Raw genomic sequence first — 16285 nt, forward strand, 5'->3', positions numbered from 1 at the left:
AAATATAATGCAGAATATATTGGGAAAGTGTATGTAGAGAAGCTGAAACGAATGTGGGTATTGAAGTGCATGAGAGGTAACAATTTCTGAAGTGATTCTTTACTTCACACTAATTACATACCTTGTGGAAATAAAGATTCATTATCTGCTGACTTAAATGTAACAGAGGGTTTTTCTAGACAGCTTATCACCAGTAGCTAGAAAAACCTCCACAATAAACAATTATATTTTCATATGATATACTAGTAATACTAGTATTGCTATAATTTGAGAATGCAAATTAACTCTGAAGAATGAAGGAAATTATAACAGAATGCACAATTTTCTTCTTTGGTCCTCACAACCTCCAATTTGTAGTTAGATTTGTGAAACAGTGCAGGAAGCTTGGCATTTTTGAAAAAGCTGCGTTTCTGGCCTCAGTGTGTGGAGGAGTTATGGAACTTTAAAAACACCCACGAATATCGCAAACGCATTTATTTTCTCCACCACCCTGTTAAGTGTGATTCAGTTTTTATTCTCGGAAGGTTTGGGTGAGAACCTGGGCGCTGAGGACCTGGCCCAGGAGCAATCCGACCAAAGGCTGCTCAAGGCTGTCCCACCCGTTTACATCTGCGACCCTGGGTCCTATATATATCTCTGTCCCAAGCAAAGGCCAGGCCTGTAAGGCACTCAGAGGTGAGCAGGCCCGGTAGGCCAGGGGAGAGCGAGAAAAACACCTCTGAAAAAAGGGCCAGTGCCACAGCTAGCGCCAAACCCGGCTTTGAGCGCATCTTCAGCAGCTGACCGGCTCCTTGTCGTCTTGGTAACTAGACTGCGAATGCGAATGCGCGTGCGCAAACCAAACTCCTTTATCACGTGAGGCCGGGCAAGGGGGCGGGGCCGAAGAATGCCAGTCCCGACCCATCGCGCCACACCTCTCAACGCCCGGCCGAGGCGGGACGAACCTCTTCCCCATTGCGTGGGGCTGACTCGCAGCTCCCGCCCCTTTTCGATCTGCTTTCTCGCGGCTGGTCTCTCACACCACGTGTCCTCCTGGCCGCTCCCCCAGCAGCCCTTTCCAATTGCCTGTTGGAAGCCGCTGTAAAATGTCGTGAGGGACGCCGCTGCTTTACGGCTGCCTCTCCCAGACGCTAGCCCCGGAGCGCCTACCGCCGTCAGCTGTGTCTCCGAGCGAGTCAGCTCCACCGAGATTAAGGGAGCCGCCGCGCCGCTGTCGTCTCCGCTGCGCTTGTTCCGGTGCCTGGCGATGTGAGCTTGTGGAGGCAGCGGTGCCCCCTGGCCCGGGGTTGAGAGGGGCGGCAGGTGCCTGTGAAGCGGGCGGGTGCCGGGGGCCAGCAGGATGGAGGAAAGCATGGAAGAAGAGGAGGGGGGCAGCTACGAGGCGATGATGGACGACCAGAACCACAACAACTGGGAGGCCGCCGTGGACGGTTTCCGGCAGCCCCCACCACCTCCGCCGCCCCCCTCGTCGATTGCAGCCACTGCCCGGGAGCCTCCGGGGGGGCAGCTGCTGGCGGTGCCCGCGGTCTCCGTGGACAGGAAGGGCCCCAAGGAGGGGCTCCCGATGGGGCCGCCGCCACCGCCGGAGGCCAATGGGGTGATCATGATGTTGAAGAGCTGCGACGCGGCCGCAGCAGTGGCCAAGGCGGCCCCCGCCCCCACCGCCAGCTCCACCATCAACATCAACACCTCCACCTCCAAGTTCTGTGAGTCCAGCCTTTCCCTAGCAGCCTTGGCTTTTCTCCTCCCCACTCGGACTCCGAATCCACCCCCTCTTGGAGCAGCCTGGCTTCCTTTGTTTCAGGCCTGGGTCTCTTCTCCTCTTCTCTTCCCGCCCCACCTCCCCCCTCGTTTGGTGTCCGCGGCCAGCGCCTAAGCGGCCCTGGCTTCTTGTATTACCTGGCCTAGAGAGGAAGCCTGGTACGCACGCAGTCCCAAGTTCCCCTACAAACTCGATTCTTATCACAACTGGCTGTCTGAACATTAGGAAGCTCTTTTCTCATCTACCTCCCCTTAAAGTTTCGCCCTTAAAGCTGAGAGGAAAAGTAAGGCTGCCTGAGTTTCGTTAGGAAATGGCCTTCAGTGTTTTTTTTTTTTTTTTGCAGCCAGAGAGAAAAGAAATCTGGCAACTTGTGTTCTTGTGGTTTTAGCCAGTCTGTCTTAAATAAGTCAGGAATTTGAAAGTTGACCCATATCTACACCTTGTTCTTTCTCTTTTGTGTACACCTTTGCATTCTGCTAGGGAAATGTGCTAGTTGCTTTCCAGTGCAGTGGCAGCAGCTGCGACGTTTTGAAGGTAATGCATAAAATCACTTTTCGGAGCATACACTGGTAAGAATAAGCCATTCAGCACATGTCCAAACCCAAGATTCTTTTGCACGTTGAACTTTGTTGTGTTAGTGACCTCCGTTAACGCTCAATTGCAGGTGGAAAGATTTAAGACCAAAATCTGTAATCTGAAATTCCCTCCAACCATGATGTATGTATGCTTCTATACCTAGGGAAAAAAATGTGCTTTTGCTTTCAGTGGTTTTTTTTTTTTTTTTTTTTTTTTTTTGCTGGTGGGGTGGTGAAAATGAATGTGACTGTCACAGCCAGGTTTTTCTCTCCTATTATTAACTGCAAGTTTTGAATGGCATCTGGTAAAGCAACTGGAGATTTCGTTTCTAGCTACTAATTTTATCAAGCTTTACCAGTTAAGTGTCCAATTAGCTGTGCAGAGAAAATATTTGCCTTGGTAAAGATATAAAGTCACAATTTACACTAATTTTTTTGTGTGTGTTTGTGTGTGGGGGAATAGCACTTAATCTTATTTGCCTTATTTGATGCTGCGCTAGATATGTAGGTGTGATTGGTAAGATTTGTATATGATTTCTTTCTCCTATTATGCAAACATGGGAATAACGTTTATATTGTATAGTTTGCATGTTGAATGCTGTGCGGGTGAAACCAGATGTTGTACAAAGTGGCTGGGTGACTTAACTAAATGCTGAAGGAAGCTTGCTTTAGTGCTTAAAGTTCATTTGAAGAGTTCAAAATACAGGCTAAAGTTAAGAGCAGAAATCAGTGAAATTGAGAACAAAAGAAGAATTTGCCAAACCAAAAGATTGTTCTTTGAAAAGGTTTATAAGCTAGACAGACCTCTGATAAGATCAAAAAGATGCAAATAAAATAAATGAAAAATGGAAAATAACTCTAGATTATTAAAGAATGTTATGAAAAACTATAGATTAATACATTTGAAAGCCTATATGAAATGTATAATTCTTAAAAAACTATTAACTGAAAATTGATATCATAAGAAATAGATATAGCTTGCATTGACTGATAAACCGAAGTAGTAAAGACCTCCACTTTTAAAAACTCTTGATCCAGATAAGTGACTTCCATCAAATTTTAACACTTAATTCCTTTTTACAAGTTATGGAAAATGGGGGTGGAGATAAATACGAAGCTCATTTTATAAGGTTAATGAAATCATGATTCTAAAACTAGGTACAGACAATCTAAAAAGAGAAAATTACTGGTCTGTTTCATTTGTTAGCATAGAAATGAAAATCCTACACAAAATATTAGCTCATCAACTCCAACAGTGTGTTGAAGAATCATGGTCCACAGTTAGTCTAGAATTTAAGCATGGTTCAACATTTATTTATTTATTAATGGAATTTATCTCATTAATAGACTAAAGGAGAAAAATCATGATTATCTCAATTGGTGCCATAAAAGCATTCAATAAGATACAGTACCTATTTATGATAAAAACTCTCAGCAAGCTAGGAGTACAAGATAACTAGATAAAGGTCATTACCAAACCCTTCAGTAAGTAATAATACTTAGTGGAGAAATTTTCGATACATTCACTTTAAGATTGGTAACAAGATAAGGATGTTCCCATCACTACTGCTGTTTAATATGGTAAGAAGAAGGGTCCTGGCTACCACTCTAAGGGAGGAACAATAAGAGAAGTGATAAAACTCATTTGCAGATAAATTACCTAGGTGAAACATTAGAATCAAGAGAAAAATTGTTAAAACTATTAAGAGTGTCACAGAATTGCTGGATTAAGATCAACTTACAAAAATTGATAGCATTTACTAAACTAGTGATAAACAACTAATAAAGGTAATCACCTTTATTATGTATATAGTAAATGTATACAATAATAGTAACAAAACTATAAAATCTCTAGAAATTAACCCAAGATTACACATTACCTTTAAGGAGAAAACTTTAAAAAGAAACTAGAAGATGATCTAAATAAATGGTGCAATTTGCCATGCTCTTGGATTAAATTATTATCATAAGAATGTCAGTTTTCTGTTTTAATCCATAAATTAAATTTAAATGCCATGAAAATTACATTTTGGTTTGTTTGCCAAATTCTATACTCTATATCTAAAATTTATATGGTGGGTGGAATAAAGTTTGTAACTAAATCAATCTTAAAGATTTATTTTTTTGCAGGGGAGGCTTGCCTTATCAGATGTTAAGATAATATTTCAAGGCTGTGGTAATAAAAACTGGTATAAGTACAAGAATAGAAAAGTAGACCAAGGGACAAAATAGAGGGCAGAGACTTACCTATATGTGTATATTTGGGAACTTAAGATAAAGGTGGTTGAGCTGGGCACGGTGGCTGTAATTCCAGCTACTTGGGAGGCCGAGGAGGGAGGATCACTTGAGCATAGAAGTTCAAGACCAGCCTGGGCAATATAGCAAGACCCTGTCTCTATATAAAATGAAAGATAAAGGTGTCATCATAAGTCACCGGAGAAAGGAGTCATGTTGTTAGGGAGAGTGGCTCATTATATGGAGAAAAAACAAATTTAACACCATATACAGGCTGGACTCTGAATGAATTAAAGACCTAAATGTGAAAAGAGGAACTATCAAGTTAATAGAAAATGTTAAGGAACCTCTTTCTCTAGAGACAGGGAAGGACTTATTAAAGCTTTAAAAGCTTGTAAAGGTGAAAATGATTTTAATTATATAAAAATTAAGGATTTTTATTTAGCAAAGGACAGATGAAAGAAAAAGGAAGATATTTACCAGGCCTGAAATTGACAAGAGATTATTACCTGATTAGACAAGAGATGACTATTCATCAACAATAAGAGAGCAACAATCTCTGCAGAAAAATAGATAAGGGGTATTCATAAGTAGTTTACAGAATAGGAAATCTGACAAGAATAAAAAGAGAGGAAATTATTAATAACCAGAGACATGCAAATTAAAACAGTGGAATATCTTTTTTCACCTATTAGGTTGACAAAAATTAGAAAGGTGTAATGTAATAGTGCCAAGTATAGGTGGGGATATGGAGCTATAGTAAAACTCAAACTTGCTGGTGGGAGTAACAGTGTAGTTAGTGGACTTGTGAGATATTGAGATCCCCCAAACCTCTGTGGACCAGATAATGAATGAAAGATAGATGGAGTGTTGATATGGCCCTGAGCTATGACAGGACAAAAAAGCATTTGTTAGCTTGGTTGATACATACTACTGTGTTTCCCCGAAAATAAGACCTACCCATAAAATAAGCCCTAGCAGGATTTCTAAGCATTTACGCAATATAAGCCCTACCCTGAAAATAAGACCTAGTGATGGTGTGGCTATGCAGCGTATCTGCACAACCCATGCATTTCGTCTCGGAGCGGTAAAGAAGAGGAGCAGCCCTTCTCATTTGCCCCTTGAGAGCTCTATTGCTCAACATGAGAGATTGGGGCCAATGGTTTTAAAGGAAATAGAGTTGCAAGAAATTCAGGGTGGAATTCAGGGTTTGGAGAGTTATGATGTTCCAGAAGAAGACGACTTAACTATATTTGAATAAATGTAGATTGTTGTACCGTACTTAAAAAAAATAACATATCCTCTGAAAATAAGCCCTAGGGTATCTTCTTGAGGAAAAATAAAGATAAGATCCTGTCTTATTTTCGGGTAAACACGGTAAATGTGAGGGCTGGTGTTAGTTTGTCCCAGTGAAGAGACCATATCTGGAGCAGCAGCAACTAAGATTGGAGTCATCACTGGATGTAATTTACTGTAATCCACAGTCATTCTCCTCAGAGAATGGACCCATATCTGGGTCCATTTGCTCTGGCCAAATAGGCTAGTGAAATCAAAATGTTGTAACAATCACCATTCCTATCTTTTAAGTCTTTGAAGTTGGTAGTGTTTTCTGTAGTTTCTACAAGGATGTGGTGTTTGTTGCTTTGTGTTTATGATTTTGGTAGGAAGGGGGCACACCTAGGGGATTCCACTTGGTCCTTCCCTCACTGACAGTCCTGACTTCATAGGTAAGGGAGCCATTAGCTTGTGTTCAGGTACTGGGGAAATATCAGGGTGTGACCATGGCGCCCCACTGGCCCCACTGTGAGATGGATTGAGGCCAAAGCACTATTTATCACATGATGTCCATAGGCCCCTGAGGTGCCTATTATAATCATCATTTCCACTTTATATCTGAGAGTTGTTTCTACTTATTCTTTGTCACTTTGGAAATTGAACTATCCTATTGAAAGCAGAGAGCCCCTTTTAATGGCAGTATTGTCCTTCTTTAACCCAGAACTGCAAAGGACAATCTCTACAGCATTTTCTAAGGATATTAGTGCATCCCTCACCAATATATTTCTCAATTACTTGGTAAGAGACCTTCTCAGAGCACAATTGAGGGTGTGTGTGTGTGTGTGTGTGTGTGTGTGAGAGAGAGAGAGAGAGAGAGAGAGAGAGAGAGAGAGAGAGAGAGAGAAAGAGAGAGTTAGTATATGATAAATACACTTTTTTTTTTTTAATTACTTTTTTAAAGAGACGGTCTTGCTGTGTCACCCAGGCTAGTGTGCAGTGGCATGATAAATTCACTGCAGCTTCCAACTCCTAGTATCACTTCCAACTCAAGTGATCCTCCTGCCTCAGCCTCCCAAGTAGCTGGGACTACAGGTATGCATCACCTCATGTGGCCAATTCCCTTATTTTCATAAGGCCTTGCTATGTTGCCCATGTTGGTCTTGAACTCCTGGCTTCAAGTGATTCTCCTGCCACAGCCTTCCAAAGTGTTAGCATTACAGGCGTTAACCATCATGCCTTGCTGATAAATCCACTCTAAACATTTCTATCTTCTAGTCTAGGTTCTTTCCTCCACATACTAAGGAATTTCTCTTGTCCTAGACCTCCTCCTCCTGTTCCCTCTCTCCTCCTCTAGCTTTTCTTCCTTTTCCTCCTTTTTTTTCTTCCTTGTTAATTTCCTTCCTTCTACACCTTTTCTCCTCCCTCCATTTATGTTCAATAAAGTGTACCAATGTTAGGTGTGTAGTTTGATTTTTTAACCCATATAACTGTCTTATTTGGGATTTGATTTTACCCTACTTGTAGGCAAAAAGCTAGCCTATTACTATTATATATTGAGTATTCCTTATCTGAAATGCTTGGGACTTTTGTTTCAGATTTTGGATTTTAGAATACTTGTATTATACTTACTGGTTGAACATCCCAAATCTGAAATGCTCCATTGAACGTTTTCTTTGATCATCGTGTTGGTGCTCAAACTGTTTCTGATTTTGGAGCATTTTGGATTTCAGGTTTTGGATTTGGGTCGATCAACTTGTATTACTGGTTGCCAGTGGAAGCCAGGAGACTCCTGGGTCAGAGACAAAGGAACATAGCACAGTACACAGCATGAACATCATCATTATTTGGATAGATTTTCCTTCCCAAGTCCCAAGGCCAAGATGGATGCTTTATCAGTGGGTTCGTTTTGTAGCTGAAGAATATCAAACTTGAGAAATACCCTGCATTTATAGAAAACAGTAAGCAAGCCTGCTCTTTGTCCAGGGTGAGTACTACCACATCTTTCAAAGTTACCAGGTGCGGAATGGCCCAGGTTCAAGAGCAGTTGGTCACAGCCTTGCATTCCTGGCACACTCAGGAAGACATGCAGGAGTGCATGAGGCCCAAGGAGGACTCTCTCTCTAACAGTTAACCACAACAATCAAGAAATGGAACATTTCCATCACTCTAAAATACTTTCCTACATCACACTGCAGTCAGTAACCCTGCCCCTAGCCCCAGGTAGCCACTGTTCTGCTCTCTGTCTCTGTAGGATTTCATATAGATGGAATTATACAGTCTATGTTGTACTGTACCAGGGTTCTTTCCTATTACCCTGTTTTTGATAGTCTTCCATGTTTTTGCATGTGTCAGTTATTTTTTCCTTCTACTGGCTGGGTAATAGAGTCATAGTCTTTTTTTTAATATACCACATGGCGTTTATCTTTTCATCTATCAGTGATCATTTGAATTGCCTCTGGTTTTGGTTATTATGAATAAAGCTGCTGTGAACAGACATGTGCAAGATTTTGTATAGACATAGGTCTTCATATAGGTGAGATTCCTTGGTCATATATTATTTATATGTTTAACTTTATGGGAAACTGCCAAGATGTTTTCTAGGTAGTTGTACCATTATATATTCCTACCAGCAGTATATAACAGCTCCAGCATCCACATACTGATACTTGTACTGGCTAGGTTCTACATTCTTGGTATTGTCAGTCTTTCATTAATAAATTTTGGAAACATGGTTTGTCAGATAATATGTATTACGAATGTTTTCTCTTTGTGGCTTTTTTTAAAACAATATCTTCTGGGAAACAGATGTTTTTAATTTTGATGATGACTAATTTGTCAGTTTTTTCTTCTCTGGTTTCTGTTTTTTATATCCTAAGAAATATTAATATTCATGTACCCAGCAAGATTTTTTTTCCTGTATTTTCTTCTAGAATTTTTATGGTTTTAGCTTTTATATTTAGACCTGAATTATGAGTTGATATCTGTGTACAGTGTGAGGTAAGGATTGTGGCTCCTTTTTTCCATATAGATGTCCAATTGTGTCAGTACTGTTTGTTGAAAAGACTGTCCTTACTGAGTTACTTTAAACTTTGTCAAAAAATAATTGACCATATATATATATGGGTATCAATTTTGTTCCATTAATCTGTTACTTGGTGCATTATATTTAGGGTTGTTATATTTTCTTGATGAGTTGGCTGTTTTTTCATGATGGAATGTTTATCCTTGGTAGTATTTCTTATGCTTAAAGACTGTTTTTTTTCTGATATTTATTCCACGTTTTTTAGGATTATTTGTTTGCATGATATATTTTTTTACCATCATTTTATTTTTAACCTATTTGTGTAATTAAAATGTATTTCTTGTAGACAGCATATAGTTGTTGGATCTTGTGTTTTTTAAATAAGTCTGAGAATCTCTGCTTTTTAATTGATGTGATTAGACCCTTTATGTTTAATGTAGGGTTTAAATCTGTTGTCTTGCTATTTGTTTTCTCTTTGTCCATCCATTCTTCTTTTAAAAAATTTCCTTTTTTCCTGTCTTTTTGATAATATTTATGATTCAGTTTTGTATACAGTTTGTCTTATTAGCATGCTTTTTTTTTTTGCTCTTTAGTGGTTACTTTAGGATTTACAATATGAAAATTTAACTTATAATAGTCTACCTTCAAATAATATTAAACCACTTCATATGCAATGTAAAAATCGAATAGCAGCATACTATTATTTCTTCCCTCCTGTCCTTTATGCTATCGTTATCATACATTGCTGTCATACATTATACTTCTAAATATGTCATAAGCCCCCAAAACACTATTAATTTTGCTTAAAACAATCATTTATCTTTTTAAAAAATTGAAATGAAATTCACGTAACACAAAATGAACTATTTTAAAGTGAACAGTTCAGTGGCATTTAATTCACAGTGTTGTGTAACTATTCCTCTACTAGTTCTAAAACATTTTCATTACCCCAAAATAAGATCTCATACCCATTAAGCAATTAGTCCCCAATCATTCCCCCACCCCCACTCCTGGCAGCCACCAGTCTTATTTTCTGTCTATTTTAGATACTTCATATGAATGGAATCATAGTGTGTGAAATTTATCTTTTATATAATCAAAAACTGGTCTTTTTGTTGCCATTTCTGTCATTCTTTCCTTTGTGTAGATTGAAGTTTCCATCTCTTATTTTTCTTCCATCTTAAGAATTTCTTTTAGTATTTCTTATAGTGCAGTTCTGTTGGCCTTGAGTTTATTTAGCTTTTGTTTGTCTGTAGAAGTCTATTTTGCCTTCATTTTCTAAGGATATTTTTGCTGGATATAGAATTCTAGATACACATTTTTTTTTCCTCTGTCAACTTTAAAGATGTATTTCCATTGTCTTCTGACCTTTGTTTTTATTTACTTATTTATTTTTACAATAAATGTCTGAATAGTCTTAGCTTTGTTCTTTATATAATGTATCCTTAGGGGGGGTCACATTTAAGATTTTCACTTTGTCTTAAGTTTTCATTGTTTTGATTTTGATGTTCCTTGGGGTATGGGTGTTTATGTTTATCCTTTTTGGTGTTTATTAAGCTTCTTGGATTTGTGGGGTTTTAGAATTTGTCAAATTTGGAAAATTATCATTCATTATTTTCTTTTCAGAAAGAAAAGAAAACCTCCCCCCCCAACACAGTTACACATATGTTAGATCACTTGTTATTACACTGTCTGCTCCTATTCCAAATACATTAAATGAATATAGTGGTTCCCTGGATGTGTTGGGGAAGGGGGCATGTGGGACTGAGGGTATGAAGATAAAAGGCAATGAATGAGTGGAGGATCTTGCACTGACTGATGATAATGTGCCATGATCTGAGGAGACTAACTCAGCCCAGTGCACCAAGGTGCTCTCCTCTAGGTGAATAAAAGCTTCACAGTATTTTAAAGGGGTCTCAGTGAAGTTATTCTATTTTTAAAAATTAACTGGTTCAAAAATGTGTTAAAATTGACTTTGTAATTGAATAAAAGTGTTAACTAATTTTATTAAATCCTAAATAAAGTTGCCTTTAAATTGATCAGGTCCTATCTGCCTGTTTGCACAAAGGTTGTTTGCTTTACAAGTGGATCAGTTAATGTATTCAAGTCTTAAAACATGCACTGTTTGCAGCATCTGTGGGGTGGTTCGGCATTTCTTCCATCTCAGTGGAGTTGTGCTGCAGCAAGCATCACTGTGACACTGACCCATTGGCTGAACGTCAGGATCTTGTTGTGGATCTTGTCTTGCCATTTTTTGACACGTATTGTGCAAATTGACATTGGTGAAATGGTAAGAGAAAGCCATTTTAATATTTACTTAAGGCCCAGTCCCAAATTGCAAAAGAAAATGAATACTGTTTACATCTTATATAAACTATAACTGTGTATACTATAGGTGATCATGTGGTAAACTGTTAAACTGTAAACTGTTAAACTATATAAAAATTTATTGTTGATGTCCTTTAATAGTATGTCTTAGTGAGGCAAACTGGCTATTTTTCCTCCTACACTTTCAGACATTGGGCTGTTAACCTTTATAGATAGAGTTGCATAGATCTGTAATATGTAGTTGCAGTTGTGCTAATTAGACATCTGAATGATATTTTATTCAATACCTATTTATTTATTTATTGTATGCCAAAGTATTATTTTAGCCTCTGGTAATGAATGAGACATAGTTTAATTTGGAAGATGATGGAAGACAGATAATTATGATACATTATGATTAAATGCTATAGTAAAGTTATAGAAAGAGTATGTGGGGGTGGCATGGAAAGGGAGCTAGACTTGAAGAGACTTCCTTGTGTGTGGGGGGGCAGCCTGTGCCAAAACCCCAGAGTTGACATTATTTTTTGGAACATAGTGTGAGGAGGGAGTGGCACAAATTAAATTAAACCTGGATATATAGAAAGGGCTAGATAGTGAAGGACTCACCATGTTAGAGGAAGGATTTTCTTCTGTAGGATTGGGAGCCACTGAAGGGTATTAAAGGAGTCAATTTGGTAAAATTTATCTTGTGTGTTGATTTATATTTGGATGGAGAGAATAGAGGCTTAGATACTCGTTAGGTGGTTGTATTTATTGTAGTCTAGACAAGAGATGAAGTCTTAAGTAAAGCTTTGAAAGAGAGGAGGTTTCAGATTTTAGAGATATTTAAAGACTAGAGTCTACAAAAGTTGAGGGAGGGTGAGTGTGGATGAAGATTCAGGATTGTTGGCTTGGATGACTGGGTAGCTGGCACTGCCTTTGACCCATATATGGAAGAAGTGGAGGGGTGTGTGTGTGTGTGTGTCTGTCTGTCTCTCTCTCTGTTTTCAGGTGTCTGGAACATTCAGATAAAGAGGTACACAGACAGTTGGTAAATCTTGAACTTTCTCATTGCCTTCCTGTGTCTTAGAATATTGGAAATCCTGAAATAATAATTTAACTTCAATAGATTTGTTTTTCTGTTTCTGAGGATTTGAGATTCACCAAACTCTTTGAACGTCAGTGACAACGACAGCAAAAAACTTTGCTCTTATTAAAATAATACAAGTTTATAATGTAAAAACTAAAATGGTTTGAAAAGATACATGATGAAAATCAGTGGTTCCCTCCACTACTCCTTCCCATTCCTAGACCTGTTACCCAAAGTCTGCTGTTTGGCTGTGATTCATTTAACTGTTTCTTCTGGTATTTATACGCACATTTCAGTGTTTTAATGTAGTTATTGCTTAATTTATCACTTTTGTATTATTTATTGACTTTCTGTTGTTAAGATGAGTATTTTGTTCCCTTATACCTCTACTTACCACACCTTTCCAGTTCTTTTAGTATCACCATTTTTGGTCTAATCAATAAGCCATATTTACATTATAGCTGTGCAGATATTCACTGAGGGCCAAAAGTGTACTCAAGATTACATTTTCTTTCACAAAGTACTTTGCTTTTGCATTGCTTGTACTTGCGTAATTTTTATTGAACTTAATCTTAAATCTTTTTAACAACTTCATTAGATTCACCAAATAACTGTCACTGATGGTTTTGAATTGCCGAGGTTTTTTTTGTTTTTTGTTTTTGTCTGCCTGTGAAGCTGTTAGTTCTCTTGTTCCTATTTATTCTTTAGGATCAGTGCATAGTTGCCACTCAGGGATTTCCCAGATAGTTAGAATGATTGCTTCTTTATGTCTTCCTTTATATTGGTGAATTCGTGTGTGTGTGTGTAGAACATATCTTCTGGTAGTCTCCTGAGAAAGAATGTGTGGATAAAGTTTCCAGTCTAAAAATGGCTGTTTTCACACTTAGTTGATAGTTTGGGTATAGAATTCTTAACTGAAGATAATTTTTTCCTGGGAAATTTTTGAAATGTTGCTTCATTAATTTTAAGTTTGCTTGTTACAATGGAGAAGTCAGGTGCCATTTTAATTCTTGTTCTTTTGTGTGTGACATTTTTTCCTCCTGAGAAAATTCTTATATTAATGTTTTCTTATATTAATGTGTCAGTATTCCTCTTCCTTTACCTTTGCTCTATTCTCTTTCCCTGGAATTATTGGTAGTCAAATGTTGAATTTTCTGTTTTGATTTTCTAAGTCTGTTAACTATATTTTGCTATATTCCTTTTCTCTTAATGCTCTGGGAGAGTTCCTTGATGTTGGATTTTTAAAATGGCTATATTTTTAACTTTAAGAGCATTTAGAGTGCTACTTTTTCATGACAGCATTTTTTAGTTTTTATTTATTTATTTATTTTTTTGATTCAGGGTCTCTGTTGCTTGGGTTAGAGTGCAGTGACATACATCATCATAGTTCGCTGTAACCTCAAACTCTTGGGCTCAAGGGATCTTCCTGCCCCAGCCTTCTGAGTAGCTGAGACTACAGGTGTGTGCCACCATGCTGGGCTAAGTTTTCTGTTTTTTATAGAGCTAGGGTCTCATTCTTGCTCAGGCTGGTCTCAAAGTCCTGGCCTCCCTAAGTGCTAGGATTACCAGTGTGAGCCGCTGTGCCAGCTAGCATTTAAAATGTTTATTGTATCTCTCTGAGGATGATAACTATAGTTTTGAAAAAAGTTTTCTTCTATTCTCTGAATTATCTTTGTTTTTAGCTTTTCAGATTTGTTTGTTTTTATCTCTTTTGTCTGAAACTTTCTGTAATATCTTTGGTGATCCTTAGCTGTCTATTCCTATTTAAATTGAAAAAGGCTAATTGATAGTTCTGTGTTTGTAGGGGACCTTGCCAAGTTTAAGCGTTGGGCTTCAGTTTAGGCTGATTGGATGCAGAGCTGCTATTTTGTTGAGGAACTGCCAAATATTAGTATGTGAATCCCTTTTCTCTGGGACTGTTCAGTTTCTTTAGAGAAGGATTTTCCATTCTGAAAGAATAGTAGAATGGATAGGTGGAGAAGGAAGTAAAGTACATTTTTCCTGACTGATGACATTCTAGAATTAAAGAGAAGAAGCAGAGCTAAATGTTTGAGCATTTCTTATTTTGACTTTTACTTAATCCACCACGTTTGTGCTTTAAACCCTCTCACCTCCTCCTGTGTATCGAGGTCTCAGTTTCTCTGCAGAATAACCCTTCTCTTTTCTTTTTATTGGAACTAATCTCCACCCCACCCCCTACCTCCTACCTATTTCCAACTCTCCCTGAAACCCACATTTATTATATCCTCTCCTAATTCCTAAATTTCTCAGGGTCTTGCAGGGCAATATTAGTTTCCTTAATACTGATATTCATCTCAGCATCTGCCTTATGCTGCTACTTTAAGGTTCAAACTTTCCTGGTCTTAATGCCAAGGAGAGATTGACTTGTTTAAATCTTGGAAGATACTATAGAATTTCAAAAGTATGTTAGACCTGCAGTTAGCATGGTTTACACCTATGTAATCTCTGTTGGGCAAATACTTTATATTTTGAATTTTGAATACTTGAATTTTGTGAGATTTTGGATTAGGTGGAGTTGGAGCCATAATGGATGTCTTGATAGCCTTGACCTTTTCATATACCTATGTATCTCTTAGCATGCTCATTTTAGGGACTGTGTCACAGGTGCAGGTGTGATGTTGCAATTGTAAAACAGTGTTGTGCAGTAGATCTCAGTCTTGCTGGTAGGCCACTGCAGCCAGGTTTTGATTTTTTTAAGATAGTAGTGATGATAATAGTAGAAAATTCTTTATTACTACTATCTTAAGAAAAAAATGTTATTTTATTACATTTTCTGAAGTTAAAAATGTGTGGATTTTTAAGTTGTAAAGCAGTAACAGTGTATTTCCTACACAAGTTTTACATGTTTTGGGGGAAGAGGCACTTTGTTGGAAGCAAGGCAAAGCAGGTTGTTACATAGTTTCATATAATTGGTATGTTACAAGCCTTGTCTGGACCAAAATGTTTTCTTGTTGAGGGAGAAAGGACACAGAAGCCTTAAAGAATGTGTTAAAGAGGACTTTTATAAATGAAAATATGAGATCAGTGTTATCTGGTTATTTGTTTACATGAATGTAACTCCATGTTTAGGTAAATGTTTATATAATGTAACAATATTATGAAGAATGACTTTTAAATTGCCTATCGTGTTTAAATTATGCAAACTATAAACGCTACAACTTAGAAATGTCCCAAACAAACACCTAAAGCACATAACTTTTAAAAGGCTTTTAACCTATCTTAGAAATAGTTGCTTCATTAAGGACTTACCCTCTTCTATTTGGCAAATCAAAATATACCTGAGTAGATAGTACAGGTTTTTTTCTTATAATAAGAAAAAAAGAGAAGATATTTAATGCTTTGCATATTCCCAGGGATATGTTCTGAGAAATGTGTCATTAGGCAATTTTGTAGTCATGTGTACATTTTAGAGTACACTTATACAACTTAGATGGTATAGCTTAGTATACGTTTAGCCTGTATAGTATAGCCTATTGCTCCTAGGCTACAAACCTGTACATCATTTTACTGTACTGAATACTGTAGGCAGTTGTAATACAATGGTAAGTATTTGTGTATCTAAATATATCTAAACATAGAAAAGGTACAGTAAAAATACGATATAGGAGATAAAAAAAGGCACACTTATCTAGGGTACTTACCATACATGGAGCTTCAGGACTGGAAGTTGCTCTCGGTGAGTCAGTGAGTGAGAGGTGAGTGAATGTCCTAAGTCCTAGGATATTACTATAATCTTTATAAACACCATACCCTTAGGCTACACTAAATTTATAAATTTTTTCTTTCTTCAATAATAAATTAACCTTAGTATACTGTAACTTTTTTACTTTCTAAACTTTTAAATTTTTAAAAACTTTCAGACTTTTTTGTAATAACACTTAGCTTAAAACATAAACACATTGTACAGCTGTACAAAAATATTTTCTTTAGATCCTTAGTCTATAAAGGTTTTCTGTTAAATTATTTTATTTTATTTTTTTACTTTTTAAACTTTCTGT

At 37.5% G+C, this 16285-nt stretch overlaps 1 protein-coding gene across 1 annotated transcript in view; it reads left to right on the top strand.

Moving 5' to 3' along the window:
• The first annotated feature begins 1014 nt into the window (after window positions 1-1014).
• Window positions 1015-16285, top strand: part of CACUL1 (CDK2 associated cullin domain 1) — an 85603-nt gene continuing 70332 nt past the window's right edge. The window contains exon 1 of the mRNA XM_012739142.3: window positions 1015-1706. Within this exon, the coding sequence (XP_012594596.1) occupies window positions 1340-1706 (367 nt within the window). The 5' untranslated portion in view covers window positions 1015-1339. The remainder of the gene's footprint in view (window positions 1707-16285) is intronic.

Source organism: Microcebus murinus, chromosome 14 (assembly GCF_040939455.1).
Source record: "Microcebus murinus isolate Inina chromosome 14, M.murinus_Inina_mat1.0, whole genome shotgun sequence".
NCBI lineage: Eukaryota > Metazoa > Chordata > Mammalia > Primates > Cheirogaleidae > Microcebus > Microcebus murinus.